This window comes from Misgurnus anguillicaudatus, chromosome 19, assembly GCF_027580225.2.
Source record: "Misgurnus anguillicaudatus chromosome 19, ASM2758022v2, whole genome shotgun sequence".
Classification (NCBI taxonomy): Eukaryota; Metazoa; Chordata; class Actinopteri; order Cypriniformes; family Cobitidae; genus Misgurnus; species Misgurnus anguillicaudatus.
The window spans coordinates 31,556,146-31,580,821 of record NC_073355.2 but is presented as its reverse complement, the minus strand read 5'-3'; the positions used below and the strand labels follow the sequence as shown (position 1 = coordinate 31,580,821).

The 24,676-nt window shown below is 38.1% G+C and overlaps 2 protein-coding genes across 8 annotated transcripts; both read left to right on the top strand.

The window, feature by feature from the left end:
- The first annotated feature begins 508 nt into the window (after nucleotides 1-508).
- slc4a1a (solute carrier family 4 member 1a (Diego blood group)) lies at nucleotides 509-12,545 on the top strand. Its single transcript, XM_073857461.1, has 21 exons — nucleotides 509-665; nucleotides 2,196-2,284; nucleotides 2,395-2,450; nucleotides 3,176-3,279; nucleotides 3,508-3,551; nucleotides 3,645-3,810; nucleotides 4,697-4,832; nucleotides 4,937-5,006; nucleotides 5,110-5,152; nucleotides 5,231-5,415; nucleotides 5,973-6,168; nucleotides 7,041-7,244; nucleotides 8,120-8,268; nucleotides 8,363-8,557; nucleotides 8,639-8,878; nucleotides 9,195-9,284; nucleotides 9,684-9,856; nucleotides 10,110-10,351; nucleotides 10,458-10,627; nucleotides 11,323-11,496; nucleotides 11,778-12,545. Exons 2-21 carry the CDS (start codon nucleotides 2,255-2,257, stop codon nucleotides 11,823-11,825), a joined length of 2,715 nt encoding a protein of 904 aa, XP_073713562.1. The 5' UTR covers nucleotides 509-665; nucleotides 2,196-2,254; the 3' UTR covers nucleotides 11,826-12,545.
- A 511-nt stretch (nucleotides 12,546-13,056) lies between these two features.
- On the top strand, nucleotides 13,057-24,643 carry ubtf (upstream binding transcription factor). Of its 7 annotated transcripts, none has more exons than XM_073857466.1 (22): nucleotides 13,062-13,512; nucleotides 14,338-14,444; nucleotides 16,386-16,434; nucleotides 16,522-16,700; nucleotides 16,857-16,940; nucleotides 17,024-17,184; nucleotides 17,393-17,453; nucleotides 17,535-17,657; nucleotides 17,751-17,861; nucleotides 17,943-18,076; nucleotides 18,637-18,778; nucleotides 19,425-19,466; nucleotides 19,574-19,678; nucleotides 19,781-19,936; nucleotides 20,161-20,307; nucleotides 21,256-21,366; nucleotides 21,512-21,600; nucleotides 21,688-21,877; nucleotides 22,020-22,067; nucleotides 22,173-22,238; nucleotides 22,392-22,556; nucleotides 22,642-24,643. In XM_073857466.1, the coding sequence occupies exons 3-22, from the start codon at nucleotides 16,398-16,400 to the stop codon at nucleotides 22,747-22,749; spliced, it is 2,259 nt and encodes a 752-aa protein (XP_073713567.1). In that variant the 5' UTR covers nucleotides 13,062-13,512; nucleotides 14,338-14,444; nucleotides 16,386-16,397; the 3' UTR covers nucleotides 22,750-24,643. The 7 variants fall into 7 exon arrangements, with proteins under 7 accessions (XP_073713571.1, XP_073713567.1, XP_073713563.1 ...); XM_073857464.1 differs by lacking the exon at nucleotides 13,062-13,512 and adding an exon at nucleotides 13,896-14,042; XM_073857470.1 differs by lacking the exon at nucleotides 14,338-14,444 and having other exon boundaries at nucleotides 13,057-13,512; nucleotides 21,256-21,370; nucleotides 21,516-21,600.
- Nucleotides 24,644-24,676: the final 33 nt, after the last annotated feature.

Here is a 24,676-nt window from a genome sequence, read left to right as displayed (position 1 = left end):
AATTTTAAACTGAGCTCTCATTGGCTGACATGCGTCAGTGTTTCCGTGACTCAGCAGATATCAAACTTATGAGAGGGCCATGAAGGGGGGGAAACCCCAACCGCTACTGAAGGGCTGTCTGCTATATCTTAACGTAAAGGGAATCCCTAACATCTACACAACTTGACGTCAGAAAGCAAGATGCTGTTTGACTGATTATTTTGCACTGCTAATGTGTTGCTAAATGTTAGGTAAAGCTCAAACACACAGTTTCACTCATTCTAATGTTGAGAAGGTCTAACCATTTTTGGGGGTGCCATAAGTGTTGTACCTTTCACATTTATGCTCTAACCAAAACTAGCAAGTCCATTGCTAATTGACATTACTAAGTTAAGGGTAATAGTAGTAGTTTGGGAGTGGTATTAGGGCTGGGGTATTCCTACTCCAAGGTGGCCCCATTGATAAAGCTGTTTGCCTGAGTATAGGTGTCTTATCACCCCCTCCCACCCCTGGGTGCTCAAAGCATGTCACTTTTTTTGGGTTTCCGCGCACTACGTGACTTTACGTCTTTTTCCATTACCCTCCCATGTCTTTTGAATCGGCCCGAGGTCAGTCTTGAGTTGGCCGTTCCAGCGCGTAGCCACGAAAACTCAGCACAGAAACCCGCCAGGAACACCTGGGCTCAGGTAAGGGTGTGTCCTGCTTTGGGACATTTTTAGATTTAGACTTTATGAGAAGGTCTATTTGGGTAGACAGAGATTAATGTGGGTGCAAATGTAAAAGTGGTCTGTTGTGAAGTGGGGGACACTTGCTAAAGGTAACTTCAAGTAGTAAATTCAAAAATTTCAGTCAAGTGTCACAAAAAAATATATGAGAGTTAGAAGCTAAATGACAGTGTGATTTCCAAAATGTGTAATAAGCTATCTGGGTGTATACTGGGTTACGTATGACTACAAACTGTACATGTGCATGTCAAAGTGAATAGGTCTGGCTTTATTTGCAAATAGTATCAATTACAAATTCAAATTATTTATGTTTGCCAGGCATTTGTGAGCTTTACAGCAATTCTCTTTCTTTTTTTATTTAAGCAATTTTGCACATAAATTATATTTTGATAAAAATAATATTAATCAAACAGAGATTCAAATTATATGATTTATTTTCCAAAACAATTGTAATGCATTTTTTAGGTAAAAATTACATTTCTGAGCTGTATTAATTTACACCCTTATATTATGTTGTATGTAAAGTTTATTATTTAATCTATAGGTTAATTCTTTCATTAATTAGCTGTAATATTTTAATAATAATTGTTATTATCAATGTTGTCATTGTTATTAGCATAAATCCCAAGCAGGCAAATTTATGTAGAGCTAAACCCATTTTTAAAGATAAAGTTTTTATCATTAAGTAAATGCCTTAAACAGTTTAATACGTTTTATGGGACATCTAAATCCACTGTGATAATCAGATTTGCTTGTATTTAATTCATATATGAGTATTTGTCTTCAAACTTCTGATGAAGTAGTATATGAGTTTTAACCGTTACAGTCAGACAACATCAGGACATAAGCACAGTTTACTCTATCTGCCTTTGTCACTGTGTTCAGTGAGGGACAGAATATTTCTTATCACACAATTGACGTTCAGTCTTCAGATAATTGCCCGTCTTACACGCCCATGTGGCAGTTATGTGAGCCCAAAATTTTTGCCCCTAAAAAAAATGACATTTGAAATAAATGAAATGCACTTTAAAAAGTGTAGAGTTTAAATATGCTGCAAGTTGCTTTCGATAAAAGCGTCTGTTCAATGCATACATTTATTTTTTTAATAAAAAAAATAAAACCACAGTAACATTTAAAATGTGCAAAGACTTATCATTAGTATTAAAAGTACTCTAAGTATATGCAAATGTTAAATCTGCTATTGAATATATACATATTTCATGCAAATACTTCTGGCATGGGTTGTAATATATTATCTTTATGCAAGCACTTAATGAGTGGAAAAATGTGTTCCTGTAGCTCAGTTGGTAGGTTATAGGATCGGCTCCTAGAGAACTGACGTAATGAATAGCCTGTAAGTTGTAGATAAACGTGTATACATGTACTGAAGGAATGAATGAAAAATAAGCACTGCGTTTAACAGATTGATGCTTACAATATTTGACTGTGTTGTTTTTCTCTTTCCCTCGTGTCACTCGTGTGTGAATGAAGGTTATGTGTGAGATTTTCTGAAAGTTCTGGGACAGAGAGAAGAAGTTCAGATAATCTCCATGATGGAAGCCGTTGTATCATTTGAAGGGGTGAGAGGAACCTTTCAAATTCACTATAGTGGCTGACACAATAGATTGTTATATCTATACATTTAATAACAGGTGTAGTAAATAAAGCCTCTCTCTTTCCCTCTCTAAAGGACAATGACACATCCTATGAGGGCAGCGAGTCAGCTTTACCCTATCCATATAATTTGTAAGTATCATACGTGTCCTACATGATCACTCATTGATGAAAAATAAATTTTGCACCGTTTTTAAGCAGCCAAAGCTACGGTTAAAAGTCCTACAGAAATATACATTAAAATCTCACAATCTGTCTGTACTACTCATTTTTTTCAGTCATTTTAAATGCTAATAATTTGTTTATTAATTAAGGTATTAATAACAACAATAATAATAAAATAAATAATTGAATAACAAATTAATAATGAATTAAATAATATAATATATTTTTATTGAGTCATTATTTTTAATGCCGTATTATATTATTGATTCCACCACCTTTGGTAAAGTAAAACCTTTGAGTTGAGACCATTTTAAATATTTTATGCTAATGACTCAAACCTCTTATCAATATTATTTATTTATTTATTTATTTTGGTATTTAATACTGAGTTCACAAGTACAATTCTGACTAAAACAAAAGCAGCAGCAGTAAAACAAACTAGATTATTAGGGTTACAGTAGATGGTAAAGCTGTAATATGTCTCCCCCTTGTGGCTGGGACTCAGAGGGCAGTAAGAGGGTTGGACCGTGTGAGGTTTTTGTTTCTTGTGTCAGGGTTGGCTTGAGTCGATTTGTAAGACGATGGAGATCAGTGTGGCCTATGGTGCATAACATCTGGTGAGTGTGTTTGGCTAGGACAGCCGCATGTTTCTAGTGTGTGCTGTAGTTTGCGCTCTCTGTCGCCCTCTACAGGACGCCTGCGGAACACAAGGGCAGCTACGACTTGGAGCAGACGAGGCAAAATGAAGAGGAGGAGCCGCATCAGACTTTCACCCTCTCTAGAGACCTGGAGGCTGTGTTTATCATACACATAAATCATATATTAAAAACACAGCACCCACTTTGCTCCAAAACTGGCTTACTGGTTTGAGTTCATTTAAGCTGGTCTTTCAATTGTAAATATCTAAAATAACCCAAACCAGTTAAGTCCAGTCAAGTTTGCTGCTTTTTAAAGACTTTTGTCCTGAACTCATTCACCAATTTTTCATTCTCTAAATATTTTTTATATTTTCCCCCTTCAGCTGCTCTAAATACCAACACCAATGCCATCAAGAGAGGAGATGCAGAGGTGATACGTGGTTTTTTAATAATCAATTATGCGCATTAAGGTGCATTATTTATTTATTATACCCTTAATAAAAATGATATGTGTCCTCATCAGGCATACGTTGAGATGAATGAGCTTCAGGGAGATGTGTGGCAGGAAATGGGACGATGGGTGGGCTATGAGGAGAACTTCAGCCCTGACACTCAACAGTGGGGTCCCTCCCATGTCTCCTATCTCACTTTCAAAAGTCTCATTCAACTTCGTAAGGTCATGAGCACAGGTGAGACACAGAATGACACATTTAGACACTTTAAATGAAGTGGTGAATTGAACAGTGAGGATAATTTAACATAAAAGTTTATTAAATGTACATATGAGTCAAGCCCCTCTTAGAAATGACACATTCATTAAGAGCTCATTAAGAGCAGTAGGTTTATATATATTCAATTAGTCTAACACAAAATAAATATGTACTATAATTTATTGATTTCTTTTTAATTGCGTTAACACAATTAGTTTGGGTTCTGGAAAAAGAATTTCCCAGCATGCTTTGCATGCAACTGCTTTTGGGGAGCAATTTTTTAAATTAAGTGTTATTTTATGCATTTTTAGGTAAAGAGAAAGTCTTAATAGTGTTTAATGTCCGTTTATCTTATTGATTTAGAAGTGTTTGTGTTATATTTTTTCAAATTGTTTGGTTACCATCGTGTAGAAGAGTGACGCTTGTGGTTAGGTTGTGGATGTGCCGTATTTCTCTCAATGAGCACTAACTGTGTTAATGCCTGTTTGGAGATCAGTCTCTTCTCACATGCTCATCCAAAGTATCATATTATGTTAATGTTATTATTGTTAGCATGCCAACATGTGCTTACAGAATGCTTATTAGTATGATATTAAAATGTTTTATATAAAATAACAGAATTGAGTATTCAGACTACACTACATTGAGTTATTCATACTTCACTAAATTGAGTTATTCAGACTACACTAAATTGAGTTGCGGCAACTAATTGAGTATTGCCATTTACTTTAAATTGAGTTGGACTAACTCAATCTATTTTAATTGTGTAAAGCAGTTTTTTTGAGTGTATGAAGATAACAGAATTTAGGGGGTTTCATGAAACCTCACGATGACATTTACGAGGCTTTGTTTTGACTGTACCTAGGAGCCATCCTGTTGGATGTTGATGAAAGCAGCTTATCAAGCGTTGCTGAGAAGATGGTGGAGCAACTTCTGCTCAAAAAAGAGATCCGGTCCACTGACCAGGACACTCTTCTGGCAATTTTGCAACGCAGGCGCAGGTAAAATACATGTCTCATAGCCCCTCCTTTTTTTCAAAATGTATCAAACATGAAATAATGTTCCTCAAAAATTGATAATCTTAATTATTTATGTTGTTTCACAGTCAGTTAGAGGACACTTCACCTTCTAGTCCTGGTGATATACAGCTGCAAACATTCTCAGTCACCAAACAGGTACCAGTTTACCAATTAATCCATGCAATCCATCCGTCCTGTATTATTATGTTGTTTCTCTGTCAGTCTCTAGTACTCATCGTTTGCTGATTCTTTTCCATAGCGAGATATGGCCGATCGTGTGGAGGCCTCAGTTGTTTTATCAGGTGAGAGAACATTTCTTTTTATTCCATAAGGTTTATCATCCCATGTACCATACGTCTAATGCTCATGTCTTTCTCAAGGCGCTGTGGACAGCCTTCAGAAACCAGTGGTGGCGTTTGCACGTCTGCGGGATTCAGTGGTGATGGATGGAGTTTTGGAAGCTCCTATCCCAGTTCGCTTTGTGTTCTTCCTGGTGGGTCCCAGTCAAAGCGGCCTGGATTATTATGAGAGCGGCCGTGCCATGGCCTCACTGATGGCTGACTGGGTAAGATTGTGTCTCATTTCTCTCACAAGTTCATAATGATGTGAATCTTAATATCATGAACGCAAATTAGAAAGCTAGTAAGGTTGTTGCAACATTAGGTATTAAAGTTACTCATTAAAATACAGCCTGTGTTTTTCAACAGGGTTACTGTATACTTTGATTGATTTCCTTCTGGTATCATTTGTTTTGATTAGCATGCATTCATTGTACCTGTAACACATCCAGTGACGATCATAAAAAAATGTGTGACTTTATGTAAAATGCCAAAGGTGTTCAGTAAGGTATATGACAGGTTTTTATTTTCTATTATCCTGATGTCACTTATTATCCTGGTAGGTGATTATTTGTAAAGGTGCCTTCTGGGAATTTCTATAGAGCAAATATTTAAATGCTCTGGAACAAGAAAGCCTAAAAATATTTGAGTGCAGGAGCAGTGTTACTTAAAGGGAACTTAAAGGGAATATAGTGAGACAAAGGTGATAAAATGATGAGTAGAAAAGAGAGTCATGTATTGGACTCTATCCGTCATAACATCTTCATCCCATATCTGTTGACAGGTGTTCAGTCTGGAGGCTTACCTGGCCACAAACGAGAAGGATCTGACCAATGCCATGGCAGACTTCATGGATTGCAGCATTGTAATCCCACCTACGGATATCCAGGATGAGGCCATGCTCAAGCCAATCATCAGCTTCCAAAAGAAGATGCTGCGTGAGAGGGCCCGCCCATATGACACCCGACTTATGCCTGGAGGTATAAGGTTTTAAAGGAAAACACCACCGTTTTTCAATATTTTGCTGTGTTCTTACCTCAACTTAGACAAATTAATACATACCAATCTTTATTGAATGCGTGCACTTAATCTTTGTACAGCCCTTCATGAATGTATTAGCATTTAGCCTAGCCCCATTCATTCCTATGGCTCCAAACAGGGATGAATTTAGAAGCCACCAAACACTTCCATGTTTTCCCTATTTAAAGACTATTACATGAGTAGCTACACGAGTAAGTATGGTGGCACAAAATAAAACTTTTGTTGGGAGCCATGGGAATGAATGGGGCTGGGCTAGATGCTAACACATTTAAAAGGCATTGTACAAGGATTAAAAGTGTACGCATTAAAAAAAGATTGATTCATCTAAGTTGAGGTAAAAACATAGTAAAATATTGAAAAACGGTGGGGTTTTTTCTTTAATAAAATGATCCAGAGTTTCTTTTATTCTGATCAGATATATTAAACTTAAAATGCTACACGCAGAGATCAGCACAATTCTTAAAATAATATCGACTTAAATGTTTTGGCTAGTTTGATCATGCTTTTAGCTACCAGTATAATTTGCATTAGATCATTTTTAAATCATTTACACATATTTTCCCCCAAATCAGTCCAAAGACTCAGAATGTGCCTGGTCATAACTACAGAAAATCAGCATCCTTTTACACTTACATTTCATTTTTTTTTATGCATTGCATTAGGTGATTTTAGTTACAAATTTCATAAATGTACTAACATGCAGATTAATTGTGACTTCTTGGAAAGCTCTTTTCTCTTTCTATCTGCAGTTGGACTGCACATTTCTGTATCCTATTCTGATCTCTGGAATGATGTAATTTTGTTTGTTTAGTCCTAACTGGATCGGAAGAGCCACGGGAGGATCCACTGGCCCGTACCGGCTATCCATTTGGCGGTATGGTCAAAGACATAAAACGCCGCTACAAGCATTATCTCAGTGACTTCACTGATGCCCTGAATCCTCAGGTGCTCTCTGCTATCATCTTCATCTATTTTGCTGCCCTTTCTCCTGCCATTACCTTTGGAGGACTGATGGGTGAGAACATATTCTGCAAGCATTTGATGAAATACATTCACTGTAGGCAGACCGTTGACTTTTATAGATGCTGTAAAAAGAAAAGAAAATGTGTATAGATGTGCTATCCAAAAGAAATTATGTAGGCCTATATATTTAAGCTATAAATGTCTTATTAAGATTTGATGCAACTGATACACTGCAAAAAATTACTGTCTTACTTAGTATTTTTGTCTTGTTTTTAGTATTAACTTAATATGTATTTTCTTAATGAGCAAAATTACCTAGAAAAATAAGTCTTGTCTTTAGACATAACATTTAAGGAAATTAGTGCTTTAAACAACTGCAAAAAATTACTGTCTTACTTAGTATTTTTGTCTTGTTTTTAGTAAAAATATAAAAAAAAATCTTAAATTAATATGTATTTTCTTAATGAGCAAAATTACCTAGAAAAATAAGTCTTGTCTTTAGACATAACATTTAAGGAAATTAGTGCTTTAAACAAGCCAAAAATCTGCCAATGGAATAAGAAAAGTTTTCTTGAAATAAGTTAACTTTTTTCATAAACACTTAGTTCAAGATTTTTTTTCTTGTTCCATTGGCAGGTTTGTATGCTTGTTTTAAGCACAAATTCGCTTAAATTGTATATTTTTGGTCTAAAAACTAGACTTATTTTCTTGGGTCGTTCCGCTCATCAAGAAAAAGCATCCCAATTTAAGAATCTCTAGATATTTTTACTGAAAACAAGTAAAAAAATACTAAGATTTTTTTTCTTGAAAATCATTTTTTTGCAGTGTATCTCAATAGTTCTTCAAAAGCATTGGTGAAAATCCAATCCAAGAAAACTATTAACTTCTTTATTTTTTGCTTCTTTTCGATGTCTCTATTTCTATTAGCGGAAAAGACGGGCGGCATGATAGGGATCTCTGAGATGATGGTCGCAACCTGCGTGCAGGGTGTCATTTTCTGTCTGTTTGCGGCTCAGCCAATTCTGGTCATCGGGTTTACCGGTCCTTTGATGGTTTTTGAAGAGGCGTTCTATAACGTGAGGGTTTTACCTTGAAAAATTGGGCTTGAAGGATCACTGTACTCAAAAACAAAAATGAGTCATCTAAACATATTTATCCATCTTTCGTTAGTTCTGCTCATCTAATGGCTTCGAGTACATTGTGGGGCGCGTCTGGGTAGGCATATGGTTGATCGTCATTGTGGTGGTGATTGTGGCGGTGGAGGGCAGCTTCCTCGTACGCTACATCTCACGCTTCACCCAGGAGATCTTCTCCATCTTGATCTCTCTCATTTTCATCTACGAGACCTTTTCCAAGCTAATAAAGGTAAGCGGGGTTACATGCAAAATTTATAATAAAAACAAATGAATAATAACAAATATTTTAAAAACTCTTTTCAATCCTCAGATTTTCCAAGAACATCCTTTGCAGCTAAACTACGATGAACTGAACAAGACCTCGGACGACCACTTTTACCGCATCAGCATCAAAAACACCACAACCCCTCCTAGTGGCAATACTACACAGCCCTCAATACATAAAGAGTACCCCAACACGGCTTTGCTCTCCATGTGTCTTATGTTTGGGTGTTTCTTCATTGCATACTATCTCCGTGGGTTTAAAACTGGAGTCTTTCTCCCTGGTCCAGTAAGTATGCCTGGTTCTGCTGTAACTTCTTGGCTAAGTCTGTGCCACAGCAACAAATGTGGTAAAATCCAAGCAAATCTAAAGTAATGATTCTGGTAAAAAAAAAATTATTTACGTCAAGTATATAGCCCTTTAAATATTCAGATTTGGGCCATCTGGCAAATGATTTTTGTCATAGCATAAATTATTATTCGTTGTGACGCATGCTGTCCTTGCATACTGTATCACTCTTAATACAAGTACATACAATACAAGCTAATATTGTACAGTCATGAGCCCAGGTTAACATTGTTGTTAAAACACTTTACCCCATCAGATTCGTCGGATGATTGGAGATTTCGGCGTTCCCATTGCCATCTTCTTCATGATCACTTTGGATATCCTCATCACAGATACCTACACACAGGTTTGAATAACAACCACTTTGCTGTTGTACTGTTAAAAAAAGGCTCTGATCTACAGTTAAACCTTGTTGTAAGCTGTTTCACTGCCTATTGCTTACAGACAGAACGCAGCAGATATTTTCTATGGCGGCATCCAATTCTAGAATCTCATAGTGATTCACCTGTAGGCAGCAATTTTCTGTTATATTTAGTGCTCTTCATGCAAGGTGCACATAGCTTTGTAGTCTATGCTGGTTTCTTAGACAAAATGACTCAACCTAAACTGGAACATAAATTGATTCATGTTGCAAATCTGGACCAAATGAACTTGAATGTTGACCTTACAACATCAGTGCAAGACAATAACAGATGGGTTTATTTATACAATTCATAGTTTATATGTTTTCCCCATCCTGCTTTAGAAACTGGAAGTGCCAAAGGGTCTGACCGTGTCCAATCCCGCTGCCAGAGGATGGTTTATTCACCCACTGGGCAATTTAACCACAGATCCTTTCCCAATCTGGATGATGTTCGCTTGCTTTGTTCCTGCCTTGCTAGTCTTCATCCTTATTTTCCTCGAGTCCCAGATCACTACGCTGAGTGTCTCACTTATAAAAAAACATGAAGAATGTGTGACTACATTAATTTCATTCTTTCACTCAGTCAATATTAAAGATTTTCACAGAATGTTTTTTGTAGGACAAAAATGGGTTTTCATAGACTGGGTAGCATATTAGCAGTGCAGGCTGCAATTCATTAGCACTGTTGTGTGTAGATGCGTACACTAGCTTGTCCTTCTTGGATTGGATTTCATTGTTGCTTTACTAACCAACTTTTCACCAATCCAGGCTGATTGTAAGCCAGCCTGAGAGAAAAATGGTAAAGGGCTCTGGTTTCCATCTGGACCTTCTCCTTATTGTGTTCCTGGGTGGAGTTTGCTCTATCTTCGGTGTCCCTTGGCTTAGTGCTGCGACAGTCAGATCTGTGACCCATGCCAATGCCCTCACTGTCATGACCAAAGGTCCCAAGCCAATGATTGAACGAGTGATAGAACAGAGGGTCAGTGGAATTTTGGTGGCGGTGCTGGTTGGTAAGCTCCATCTTTCTTTGCTGTAATAACACTAAATATGTAAACAGCTGCAGATAAAGGTTTTTATTGCTACAATTTGAAAAATGTAATAATTCTTTACCCACAGGGGTTTCAATTCTGATGGAGCCTGTCCTGAAGATGATACCTCTGACTGCACTGTTCGGCATCTTCCTCTATATGGGTATCACTTCGCTGAGTGGCATCCAGCTTTGGGACCGAGTACTTCTATTATTTATGCCGAAAAAGCATCATCCACGTGTTCCTTTTGTTACTCATGTAAGATATTGTATTCAGAAACACACACACATCTTTTTTGTGCATGTGGAAATATCATACCAGAACAAAAAAGCCCTCCCCCAAATTGCTGAAAGCATACATTTAAAAATGGCATTATATAATTAAGCATTAAAGGGACATTCCAATTTTTTTGAAAATATGCTCATTTTCCAGCTCTCCTAGAGTTAAACATTTGATTTTGGAGTCCATTCGGCTGATCTCCGGGTCTGGCGCTACCACTTTTAGCATAGCTTAGCACAATCCATTGAATCTGATTAGACCGTTAGCATTGCGCTAAAGAGTTTCAATATTTTTCCTATTTAAAACTTGACTCTACTGTAGATACACCGTGTACTAAGACCGATAGAAAATTAAAAGTTGTGATTTTCTAGGCAGATATGGCTAGTAAACTATACTCTCATTCTGGTGTAATAATCCAGGACTTTGCTGATGTAACATGGCTGCAGCAGGCGTAGTGATATTACGCACTGCCCGAAAATAGTCCCCTGCCAATGAAAGTCACTAAGGGGACTATTTTCAGCTGCTTTTGATTTCAAACGATAAAAATCAAGTGTTTAACTCTAGGGGAGCTGGAAAATTTGTATTTTTTTTAAGTGGAATGTCCCTTTAAGATTAGTCCACATTAAAGTAATGTCTGTATCTATCTATAAATCTCTCCCTCTGTTTCTGTACAGGTACCAACTCTGCGCATGCACCTATTCACTGTGATCCAGATCCTGTGTTTGGTGATTCTGTGGGTAGTGAAATCAAGTGTAGCTTCACTTGCTTTGCCCTTTATCCTAATCCTCACTGTCCCTCTGCGAATGCTCCTGGGCAAACTTGTCTTTACTGGCAAGGAGATGAAATGCGTAAGTATCTCCAAAATGTAAACTAACCAAGGCTAATAATGCAGTTTACTAAATAAATGAATACTGCACATGGTCAAAACCTATCACTTTTGTATATATTTAATATCTACACCTCTAATTAGCTAAATGATTACTATAATAATTATTCATATTAATATATTACTATTAATGTATTAATGCAAAATATTGCCACCCTGTCATATACTGTTCACATATTACAGGACTGTCTGGTTTATTGGACATTATGACTCCATATGTTATGTCTCTCTGTTATGTTGCAGCTGGATGGAGATGGTGCCAAACTGAAATTTGATGATGAGGACGACTAAAACAACCCTAAAATAACCAAGACAACTTTCTTGATTCTGGATTTCAAGCCACTTTGTATTCATCTTACTATGTGCATTACATAAGAATCGTTTGCTTATATATTTTAACTATTATGGCTACATACAATTTTAGCTATACTTATTTGTTTGGCATATTATGTATTAAAAGTTTTAGGATGTAAGTAATGCACACGTAAAATTCACAAACTGTTCATATACATTCCATAGTTTATGTTGATCGCAGTCTATTTTTCCCAATGACAATTGTGCTTTTTTTCTTTTGCTTGTTTGTGTGCCTATAAGATTTTTTGCCTTTATACATCACAGTGTTTATTTATTTAATGTGTTTAGGGTTTCTTGCAAAATAACAACAAAAATCTATTGACAGTGTGTGATCTGTCACTCACACCTGTGAACATATCAACTACCAGCTTGAATGTAAATCACTGTTTTTACAGATGATACCTATGCAAAACGTGCCATTATATTTCTTATGAGATTTTAATGTTTAACTATATTCAGGGGCATTGATACCTGTAAATACAATAGACCTATATGAACAAAGAATGTTAGCGTAATTTAGAAATAACTACTACTAGCTACTGTTGCAAAGATTTGAAACCTGTGGGTATTACTAAATAGTGATTTAATGTATATTTGCTCTGTTATGGTTTTTCTCATTACTCGTTGTTTAATAATTAAAGTTATTTAAAACGTTTACCAGCTTTACGCATTCTTCGTGCTTTCAGGCAGGCAGCACGAACAGCTCATTAAGGCTGTAGGTGTCTTACGCAGCTTTGCGCAGAATGTTCGAGTTATGACACCAAAGTACCGCGAGAAAGCTGTACTCTCGCGGTATTTCGGTGTCATACCTCGAACGGACTGCGCCTCGTTTGCGCAGCGCTCCGTGCTGCCGAACACACCTAAAGGCATTCCAATAAAAAGAGCGCGTCACCGCTCTGATGTTTTAACGAATCTGTGCGCTCATTGGAAAATCATGTTTTTACCAAATCACAACGTCTTGATTGGACGTCGCAGGTGACGCCCACAAAAACACAAGGTGGGGTTTAATTATTTAACGTGACCAAAAAGATGTAGCTGTCAGAGCTGGACTGCAAATATTGAAAAGATGAATGAAGTACACAACAGTTCAATTTTTACATTTTGCATGTACTTTGTGTGAATAAATGCAGAAATACGGCTTCGTGTTTTTTATGAAATCAAAAAAACACGCTGGAAAAAAACACACACACTGGAAATGTATTATTTAAAAGTTGGCAGATCAGTTAATTTATTAAACTTTTATTTACAACCTCATTCTTAATAAACAAACGTGTTTTAGAACGAGCGTGTTGCATGCTCGTGCGGGGTTAGGAGTCGCCCGGGTAGCTCGTGACAGAAGCTCCGAGTTCAAAATCCAAATGGAAGCGAAACCCGGCGAGCCATCCGTGATGAGAGCGACAAGCAAGGGGAGAGATTGAAAATGCGGATGTCTCTTTGGAAAGAGAAATGAGCGGATCGAGAGAGCTGTGCGCTGACTGGAAGGAGAGCGAGAGAGATGGAGGCGGGGGGAAGTCTCTCAGCTCTGCGGGGACTGGAGCGCCCGTGCCCTGGACCGGCGGCGCAGTGCTGGCTAACATTCAACCCTCCCCTTGTTCCACAACCAGTTCCACACAAGCAGCGACAGGTAAGGTCTAATCAGCGCCTCATCCTATCAACCGTTTCGTAAACAAACCTTGAAAAAATTCTGGTAAAAAATAAAAAATAATAATCACTGCATGATGTTAAATAGTTCGCTTATGTTTATTTTTTAAAGCAGCCTCGCTTAAATTCGCGTAGACTAAATGCAAAGCACGATAGATTCCGAGGTCGCCTTACCCGAATTTCCCGTCCTGTGACTCGGGGAAAAACATCCGCTATCATAATCTTTCGTCGTTTAAAATATCTTAATCTTACTCAAGTAACCTGCGAACATCCAAGTAAACGCAATAAGGGTACCTCCGCCGTTGTTTGGAGCCCTTGCGGTTGTCTTTATTTCCGAGTCGAGACTCCATGAGGCTTGTGTAGGGAAGAACCAGCCGTCTCTGGTTCGCCATCAGGGAGCTCGGTTATATCTCTCACCGTGTGGGCTTGTTTTCGCTTGCGTCTATCTTGAAGGCAAAGTTCGCGATCACAGTCTTCAGTGGATCGGTCGTCTGTGTTTAATAGACAAACCAGGTGAGTTTCGAGGTTTACCTTAACATTTTATATCGTTTTCTTTCGGTTGGTGTGAATTAGGCTTGCACCACGAGTGGAAGGTAGTATGGCGGCTCTAGAACAACCGTCACGCCAGTAAAGCGTACTCTTTCTCGGCTTCTACAATTTTCCATTGTGACTAAAGGAGAAAATGACACATTTTATCAAAGGCTGGTCACATTTCTGACCGGATTGAAATTTTCAGTCATAATTCCGCTTCAGTCGCCGCGTGTTTAGTAAAAATAATCGTATATTTCTTTAATATCTATTTTTCAAGTCTCTGAAGTCCCTGCTGCCATTCGCCGCCATACGGCTGCAAACGCCTCGCTTTCACCCCGTGTTCTTCGTCAGTCGAAAGTCGGGGTAAACAACACTTTTTTTACGGTAAGATGTCATTTTGGACGTCAATAATAAAATGTTTAGAGAAATATAATAAGAATGAATGTTTGGAGCATTTAAGAGCTATTTTAACCAATCTATCTATCACCAGGGCTGGAGGGGGATTCAATGCTAGTTACAGCCGGCTAGCTCCGGTGTAGGTCAACACATAGACAGTGCCTATTTTTAAAACCGCTTTTCAGGATTTTATTTATCTTCAGTTATGTATAAGTGAGTAGTTTAAGTTTGTGATGAAACCTGTTGTTGACCGTAAAATTAACTTTTTGATAAATCAGTAATTTAATAAATATAAAACATTGAGAAAAGCTTCATTGTGGTAACATTAGAAGATTTTAAGTTTCATTAAATTTTAACATGAATTAATAATGAAATGTGTAATTGTTACCCTTTTCACATTTTTATATTTTTACCCTAAACCGAGACCTCGGTTACAAAGCTTTTGTATCAAAGTCACAAAGGCGCTTGAAACTCTCAAAAGCCGCCCTTAGGGTAATTCTGCGCATTTCTGGGGCATTACACCTCCATTCTGCTGTGGAAGGGTATGGTTATCACGCCACCCATTCTTCCAGTAAAATTTTGGGAGGGTAAAAATGCCCCAAGAGCTTCAGCCCGTGTCTGTTTTAAAGCAGGACTCTGCTTGCTCACTCGCCGCCATTACACACATACTGCGGCGGCGACGCCTCTGGAAAAAGGCTCGTGCCATTTTGTGACTAATTCAAACATTTGCGAAATCGCATCAGATTGCGACCATCCCTCCGCATGCATGCGAAACTCGAGCGTTTTATTCGAGGACGCAAAACTCTCAATATGGTCACCGCGTGTCAAAGGGGGGCGACCTAGAATCTGTCCATGGCGGAAGCGGAGACCCGCGCCCCGTCGGTTTTGGAGGCAGACACTGGTGCTGCATGCTGTAGCAGTCACTCATGATCCCTGGCTGTGTATCCCCCTCTCGACGAAGACCGAAAGCAGATCCCGATCCGTGGTCAGCTGGTCCGTCCGCAGCTGCTGCGTGCCTGTCGTCCAAATCGCTCCTTCCTCCTCCTGTGGTACCTCCCCGTATCCACTCGTCCGCCGAAAATATACTCCATTTTTGACCGACTGGATGAAATGCTCGCACGAAAAGCCCGGAAAGAGTGAGAGAGACGCCGATTCAGGTCTTAGTTCAGTAGACAAAATGGAGAATTAGACGGATTGCCTGTGCTTGCTTGTGTCGACTGCAGAGTTATTTGAGATTTGAAACCGTCACAAGCAATGGGCTCTGTCTCACGATGAAGCGTAAACGCTTAGGGGCGGCGTAATGAACATCAAGCGTTATGTGTCGGGAAGGATTTTAATTCCACTTTTCAGGCAGCACTAGATCAATATAGCATATATACATACATGTATACATATTGTTTCTTATTCATTTAATTTAACCTATATGAAAAAATACCATGACATTTAGAATAGGCTACTATATAGTATACTATAGTAAACTGTAGTATACTAATATTGTATATAGTTCATATAGTGTAGTGTACTGTAGTATACTATGTTTTTAAACCTTAATAAAGTAAATATCTTGGTAAACTAGCTAAATACTATAGTACATACTTTGTTTTCATGTAAGAGGCTATCCATTTAAAACAAATTTTTACTATAATAAGTTACTATGGTAAATTTGTGAAATGCAGGCTAATGTCTTTGATTTCACAAGTTAAATTGATTTAACTTTAATTTCAATTTTGCCATGACCTTACTCTCTCAAAATAAAATATATCAAGGTTATAATTTTACAGAATGTTCCTTAACATGTGTTTTTATGATTTTATAAAGAAAACAGTAAATCACAATAAAATGAAAATTCATCATAAGTCATTTAATAATAATAAGCCAATTTCGTATATCTTTCAGTTTTGTATTCATTAACATTCATTTATTTTTCAGTGATTTGAAACGATGAATGGAGAAATGGATTCGTCTGCTAAAGACCCTGGTAAGCAACTTATACCCCAAGTGTCATTAAATTAAGTCACCTTGACTTAGGCAGGTAACCAATGTTTTTTTCCGTTATTCTTTATAGCTGCTGTTTGGCACCAGGATGACATGTTGAAGCTTTTGGATGCCATGAAGGTAAACCTGCCAGAAAAGGATCTTTCCAAGTACAAGACCTCCGAGTCCCATCTGGATTGGGAGAAAGTGGCTTTCAACCCGTACTCTGCAGAGATGTGCAAACAGAAATGGCAGGAGGTTTCACGTGAGGTATGGCGTTTAGTGACTGATGCCAATTGAAGATGATGTCTAAACAACTGTCACAGAGGAATTGGTGTATGTTTTTTGTAGTGATAATATGCGTGTGGCAAACTATAAAATGCGGGCTATGAATTTCATTGTCATTAAAAATGGCTCTTCTTTCAGATTCGCAAATTTCGCACCCTTTCCGAGCTGATCGTGGATGCGCAGGACTACGTCAAAAATCCCTATAAAGGGAAGAAACTGAAGGTACTGCCAGTCTTATTGCTCAATCTTAAAACTTGGCTTGACCAAAAGACCATCTTGACTTTGACTGCTCATCCTCCCTACAGAAACACCCAGACTTCCCCAAGAAGCCACTGACACCGTACTTCCGCTTCTTCATGGAAAAGCGCGCCAAGTATGCAAAACTACATCCAGAGATGAGCAACCTAGATCTAACAAAAATCCTATCCAAAAAATACAAAGAGCTCCCAGAGCGGAAAAAAGATAAGCTTTACCTTTTAAACTTTTTTTTTTTAATGAAGAATATGTAGTGCAAAGTTCAAAGAGGCATCTGCTGCTCATGTGCAGAAATATTTAGAAAACATCATAGTGTTTTGTCTGGATCACCTGTTGTTTTGAGCGGTGCCTTTGTAGATTTGTCAACAACCTGCATTGTTTTGACTGACCTACTTGTTTTACTTTATTTTGTAGGATAAATATGTTAAAGATTTTCTCAGAGAAAAAGAGTCGTTCACACAGAACATGACAAAGTTCAAGTAAGCAAACTACAGATTGTTCACATTTGTAAATTGTATGAGTTTACTCGCATATATGCTCATTTATGCCTGTCTGATCAAGGAAGACCATCCAGACCTTGTGGAGAACGTTAACAAGAAGTCTAATGTCCCAGAGAAGCCCAGGACACCCCAACAGCTGTGGTATTGCCATGAAAAGAAAGCCTTTCTCAAAGCACACCCAGATGTAAGATCCACAAGCACAAACACACAATTTGCTACTGCCTCTGCACATCAATGTTGCAATTTAGGGTGAAATGCAATATTTTTGTCTTATCAGGCGACCACCAAAGACATCAAGGACAATCTTGGGAAGCAGTGGCCGCAGCTCTCAGACAAGAAGAGGATAAAGTGGATCAAAAAATCACTGGAACAGCTTAAACTATACGAGGTGACTCTTTCAGCTCACGCAGCATATTAACCAGCAGAGGGTGAATGTGTCTTTAAACGTTTTTTTCTTATTCTGCTTCAGGAGAAGATGCGCGAGTTAATCCAGCAACATCCAGAGATGAACCTTACAGAGGAAGACATTGTAAAATCCACTCTCACCAAAGCAGAGAGACAGCTCAAGGACAAGTTTGATGGGCGACCAGACAAACCCCCATCGTAAGTTTACTTGGTTGAATGCGAGCAGAACATTACAAAACTAATGGGTTAAGTTAATGTTAAGTCTAATTGTCAAGCCTTAGTTTAAATCGGGTTAAGTCAGGGCTCCACACTGCCACCAAAATTTGAGAGTGTGCCACTGAATTTTACATCCAGTCGCACATGTGTGACCAGTAAATTTGACCTTTTTTTGTGATGTGACACTGAATTGAAAACAACACTTTCTGCATCTATTATTAAAGTATTTATTAGTAATACAGTGGAAATTAGTAGAAATGTGAATGTTTGGTTAGCATTTTCATTTACAGTGTGTGCCCCTAAATTTTCTGGTTGCGCCCCTAAAACTTTCAGTTGGGGGCCACTGTGTTCCTAGTGAAAAAAGTTAGTCTGGCCCTGTTAAGATAAAGTATGAAACAAAAAGACAATATGTGTTCCTACCACTATATTATTCTCACACATTCGTTTTTATCATTTTTGCTATACTTTTAAGCACATTTTGTGAGTTTTTATGGCTTTGTACAGCGTTTTAGAGGGGTTTAAATTTTCTTCTGTTCTTTTAGTAATGGTTACTCGATGTTCTGTGCTGAGCTGATGTCCAATATGAAAGACGTTCCCAGTACAGAACGTATGGTCATGTGCAGCCAACGCTGGAAACTACTCAAACAAAACGAGAAAGATGCTTACCAAAAACGCTGTGAACAGGTCTGTAACTCACTTGTGATAACAATACCGTATTATACCGGACTATAAGTCGCACCTTTTTCATAGTTTGGGTGGTCCTGCGACTTCTAGTCAGGTGCTACTTATATGTCAAAATTAATTCATATGAACCAAGAGAAACCATTACCATCTACAGCCGCGAGAGGCCTGCTCCTGTATTTATGTAATTCAATGGATTCAGTGATGTTGAATGACTTCGGGACCTTTTTGAACTTGATTTGGCTTGTGGTGTTAATTTAGCCTATTCAGCCTCCCAGGTATGTTCGATATGCTATTGTGTTCGGTGAATAAATGGTAATGTTACGTTAACATGTACGGACACCTATTTAGCCTGCTGTCCTGTCTATTGTTTAGGTGAATAACTTGCCTTTCCAGATTAAATGTCTGTTCTTCGGCTTGGATTTTGTGAAATCATTTTCTAAATAAATGCGGCGTATAGTCCAGTGCGACTTGTATGTGTTTTTCCTCTTCAAAACGCATTTTTGACTGATCCGACTTATAGTCCGGAAAATACGTTATCTGTTTTGTGCACTTTCATCTGTCTGTTAATAATCAACCACCTAATAATGTATTTTTGTGTGTATGTGTAAATATAAATACTTTGTATATTTTTGTTATTGATACTCAGAGAAAGAAAGACTACGAAGTCGAGATGAATCGCTACTTATTGGTAAGTATGTGTTTACAATGAACTAACGTAGCTCTGTGTAACCTTTGCTCTGTGCTACACCTTTTGCTTTATATAACATATAACACTTTGCTTTTTACATTTCCCAGAGTATCTCAGAAGAGGAACAGCAAAGAATACTGTCCGAACAGAAGATGGGAAGCTTTAAAAGGGGCGCTAGCCCCGCATCCAAAAAGAAGAACTCAAAGGCAAAGGTCAGTTCACCTGTCAATCATCTTAAGACTGGCGGAAATACCCAAAACGTTGTCTTTTTTTCTCAATTTAATGCCCTCTATTCAACTCTTTTGCCCTAACAGTCCAGCCCGGAGAAGCCCAAGCCCCCGGTGTCGGCAATGTTCATTTTTTCAGAAGAGAAGCGCCCAAAACTTCATCAGGAAAAGCCTGAACTATCTGACATGGAGCTCACGAGACTGCTGGCCCGCATGTGGAACGAGCTTTCTGACAAAAAGAAGGTACTGAAAACACATTACTCAGCGACACACCACAGTATTTCTCTCTTTTGTTTACAGGATTACACTGTTACATGAATAATTCTGTGTGTGCTTACTCAGGCCAGCTTTATAGGTTTTAGTTAAACCATCTAATTAGTAATTTCAAAATGAACCATTGTGGTGGAAAAGCATGAATTGGGACGTCCTGTATGTATAGCTTATTATTTTATTAAATTATCTTGCAGGAAAAGTATAAAAATCTGGAGATGACGTTAAAGGCAAACTCAGAGAAGCAGCTCAAAGATGATAAAGGGAAACTACCAGAAACGCCCAAAACGGCTCAGGAAATCTGGCAACAGAGTGTCATTGGAGACTATCTCGCCCGATTCAAGGTAAGAAATACAACAATCCCATTGTATGGCTTTGTCCAAAAGCAAACGGTATATGAGGTGATGTTTTGTACTAAGTTAGTTTTTGTCACTCAACTAATAGTAGGAGAGAGCGGTGCACAACCTAATGCTTTTTGGCAACACACACATCTATGCTACAAATGAACATTTGAAGTTTGTTTCTAGTACTTACCATTCTTGGACAATTACACCAAACGTGACAGAAGTGCAAACGTTACTTTAGGCATTCATTTCATTATGATTTCAATCTTTGACATGACCTTACTCAATCAATATTTAAGATATGAACAAAAATAAATTTGACACACGATTTTTGATAAGACAGGCACATTTATTTTGGTGGCAGCCAGCAATCATTTGTGTGTAGCCTATTTAAAACAACGGCAAGAATTAAGCTAACGTTAGCGGTTTTCATATCGTAAGTGCTGAGGGGTTAGTTGTAACACAGCGTTACAATTAACCCCGCTGAGTCAAAATATTTTCCAGACCACTAAAAAAGTTGCTAAGAGCTGCAGACAGATTTAAAAATAATGCTATGTTTTACAAGACACTGATTAATATGACATAACATTGGATTTGGTATCTTACACACCCAACTTAGAAACCAAAAAAAACATATGATAAAAAAATTTACTCACATGCCACCAAAACACTCGTTCATCAATAACTCTCTGGAAAAACATTATACATTTCCAATAATTTGCGGGAGATCGTCTTTTGGCCGCGTGAAAAAAATACCGGAAAAACAAAACGCTCAACCTTGTACAACAATGTAAACAGTCCGTGTTACAACTAACCCCGCGTTAGTTTTTTTCCCCACGCACCACCCCTACACGTAAGGAAGCCCACACAAATGTAATGTACCAACATGGTACATATAGTGAAAACAGTTTTGTTACTGAAGTCGCCCTTTTGCTTTGATTTTATCAGGGTGATCGAACAAAAGCCCAGAAGACCATGGAGGCAACGTGGAACACCATGGAGAAGAAAGAGAAGATTGTCTGGATCAAGAAGGCTGCTGAAGACCAAAAGAGATATGAGGCAAGTTCAGACAGATTTGATTTGTGGGCAAATGATGAGAGCATTTGTACATACTTTTCTAATTCTAAGTCCTGAATCATAATTTACTGTATGGAATATTTTGTACCTTTTCAAACCAGTAATTCTTCTTTTTCATCTTCTGCAGAGAGAACTAAGTGAGATGCGATCCCCTGCTCCAGTCATCACACCAGGAAAGAAAATGAAATTTGATGGGGAACCGAAAAAACCGCCCTCGTAAGTTCATTTTCTTATGTTGGTTATAATGTGTTTAAGGCATTGCTCGGAGCCTTCTAACCACTTTTCAATTACACATGTCTGCAGAAATGGTTATCAGAAGTTCTCTCAGGAGATGCTGTCCAATGGCGAACTTAACCATCTTCCTATGAAAGAGCGAATGGGTGAGATTGGGGGCCGTTGGCAGCGACTTTCTCAGAAAGACAAAGATCGATACAAGAAGATGGCGGAGGAGAAACAGAGGCAGTACAAAGTGCTGCTGGAGCAGTGGCTCGCGGTACTAAATGAGAATCTTATATATTTTGTTTCTGGTGTTATGTAATATATCAGTTTTGCCACCTCTGCATTTCCTGCGTTTTGTTTGTGATTGTATTATCATGAATAAAATGAGAGTAATTGGGTCATTTTGTCTTTTACAGAGTATATCATCACAAGAGAGAGCTGCATATAAAGAATACAATTCTCTGGTAAGTCTAGATGTACACACATTTTGTTGAAACCATATTTAGAGTTTAGTATTTTTGCGTCATACAAATGGCATAATAACTGATAATTTTTCTTCTCTTCTTTAGAAAAGGAGGAGTACAGCAAAACCAGGTGGCACCGCTGCTAAAGTTAAAGCCAAAGCTCAACGATCGGTAAGTACAAACAATGTTTAAAAGAGAGACATTTTCTTGAGCGTTTGTATAAGAGCTAAAATTATCAACAAGTATCTACATATTTAAAATGTTTTAGCAGTGTGTGGTGATTGGTTAGATAGCATCATATGTTTTCTTCTCAATTGAAAATAGAAAAAGGTGGAGGAAGAGGAGGAGGAGGACGACGACGACGAGGATGATGAAGACAAGGATGAAGATGAAGACGAAGAGGAGAAGGAATCTGATGAAGGATCATCGTCTGGAGATGACAGTGATGATGATGATGACGACGACGACGATGAAGACGGTGACGATAATGTAGGTTGCGCAGTATGCTAATAACTATGTCCATGTACATACTTGAATGCAGACACATACTCAAACTGGTCAATTTCACTTTCAGAACGAGGAAGATGTTGAGGACGAAGAGGTGGAGGATAAAGAGAATAAATCGGAAAGCAGCAGCAGTGCCTCCAGCTCTGACGATTCATCGGGTTCGGATTCAGACTGAGCCAGAGCCGAGTCAGGCTGAGCCCACAGACTGCCAGAAATGCTGTTGATCTGAGCCATGAACCCAATGGTCTGAGCCTGCTCTTGCACTGCGCTCGTTTCACCACCAGAGGGAGCTCACCCCACTGTAACACATCTACTACACCCTCCCGCTTCACCCACAGTCTTTACCCCTGCTTCTGTTCCATCCGTTTCCCAGACTTCTGGGTTTTATTTGTTCCTCACTCTCTGAATTTGCTTGGCAAGGCAGTTTAGGAGAATGAAATGTGCACAAGGATGTATGTTCGAAATTCCTCCTGCAGATCAGAGAAAAGGGTGTAGAGCTCTGCTATTGGCTTATGAGGCATTATTAAGGTGCACCATGTTTATCATTTACATGTTTTACTATTTCAAAGCAGAACATAGAAGCACCAGGCGCCATTTTTTTTCATAAAGGAGCCAAAGAATCTTAGTTCGCATATTATTTTGGGAGGTACAGGGGACCAAATAATTGCACTCGAAAGAATGTTTGCTCTCTTTCTCCATCTGTACCTCCTTTTTGTTTTTGTTTTCTATTAGCATCGCTCCTCTGCAGGCTCCTCTTTTATTTGCTTTGCTTCGGTTCAAAAATGTGGTATTTTCAGGAACATTAAAGCCATTTTGATTGTTGCCGCATGGACCCCTCCGCACCTGAGGCGGTGTTAAAGGTGAAAACAGACTATTTTCGTCCTGCTATAGGAACGTTGCCCATAGCTGTTTTGCAATGTGGTTGTGACGTAGTCACAGAACAGCGATGTATTTGCGTTAGCTGTTCATGTTACATGATAGTTCATAAGTTAATTGTTCTAAAATAGCTTTTTTTCACAGACTGGGCACCAAAAGTTTTTCCCTACTATTTGTTATTTTAAAGATGATTTCTTGTTCTTTTCAACCACTGTTTTACTTGGTGCTCAAAAAACTGTTTCCTTTTTAAAACTTAATTGAGATCTGTTTTAAATATGATGGATTTGAGCTACCCCACAATTCAGTGCACTTACGACGGAACCCCAGGCTCGCGAATCCAGTGTTGTTTTAAGATTATTTTTACATTTCATCCATCACCCCATAGCTTCAAGGGTTTTTTACGCACCAGCTCAAGGAATGTAATGGAGATGTTTTATTTAAAAGGGGATATCATTATTTGTTGTGTGTTTATGTATATATGAACAGTTTTGAGTGCGACTGGTACATTCTCTTATTCCAATGCCTTGACCAGACATTGCAACTAATTTTGATATGAGCTACATATAATTATTCTCAGTATTTCTACAGAGCCTCCAAAGTGATGCAAACAGTAAATTAACTTTTCAAACTTAATTGGGCATTTGCAAAAATATACTTTAAAAAAATCAGGACAAGCTAATGAATTTTTATTTTGGATGAGAAGTCATCATTTGACAACTTTTAGGCATTTCATGGCTAGTGCCCAATAGGAAGTTCTGTGTGATGCAGAATGTTATTGACTCGGTTTGGTAAAGCAATCGATGGGCTGGAATAGGAGACAATCCAGTTGAACTATCAAAATGTGTTATTTTATTGGATTTTGAGATCTGCATAGACCTGGGTTGCGTTCAGTGCTATTGTAAGGTATTTGTAAATATGGCTTTATTTTTTTTCCCTTTGTATTGAGTGAATTGTTTTTTCAGTTGGCTAAACAATTTACGGTTTAGTTAAAATGAGTTGTTTGTCAGTTGGGGATGTTTTTAATTTGGTATGTTTTAGTTTTTACCCTCCCCATCTTTGTTTATTTGTAGAAATGGCAAAAAAGAACATCTTAAATTTGTACTACAGATTTGAAAAATTTGGACATTTTCTATAGCAAGAAATGTTATATCCCTGCTATTTACAATTTGGGCAAATAAACCTCTTAAACCGTTTCCCTGCGTTTCTGTGTATTTTTCATTCTAGGT

What these genes read in the sequence shown, in the direction of transcription:
- slc4a1a (XM_073857461.1), top strand. Translation starts at nt 2,255, where the DNA reads ATGATGGAAGCCGTTGTATCATTTGAAGGG. An exon ending in TTGAAGAGGCGTTCTATAAC is followed by an intron (nt 8,269 to 8,362) that starts GTGAGGGTTTTA and finishes ATCTTTCGTTAG; the next exon opens with TTCTGCTCATCTAATGGCTT. An exon ending in TCACAGATACCTACACACAG is followed by an intron (nt 9,285 to 9,683) that starts GTTTGAATAACA and finishes ATCCTGCTTTAG; the next exon opens with AAACTGGAAGTGCCAAAGGG.
- ubtf (XM_073857470.1), top strand. Translation starts at nt 16,398, where the DNA reads ATGAATGGAGAAATGGATTCGTCTGCTAAAGACCCTG. An exon ending in AACAGCTTAAACTATACGAG is followed by an intron (nt 17,862 to 17,942) that starts GTGACTCTTTCA and finishes ATTCTGCTTCAG; the next exon opens with GAGAAGATGCGCGAGTTAAT. An exon ending in ATAAAGAATACAATTCTCTG is followed by an intron (nt 22,068 to 22,172) that starts GTAAGTCTAGAT and finishes TCTCTTCTTTAG; the next exon opens with AAAAGGAGGAGTACAGCAAA.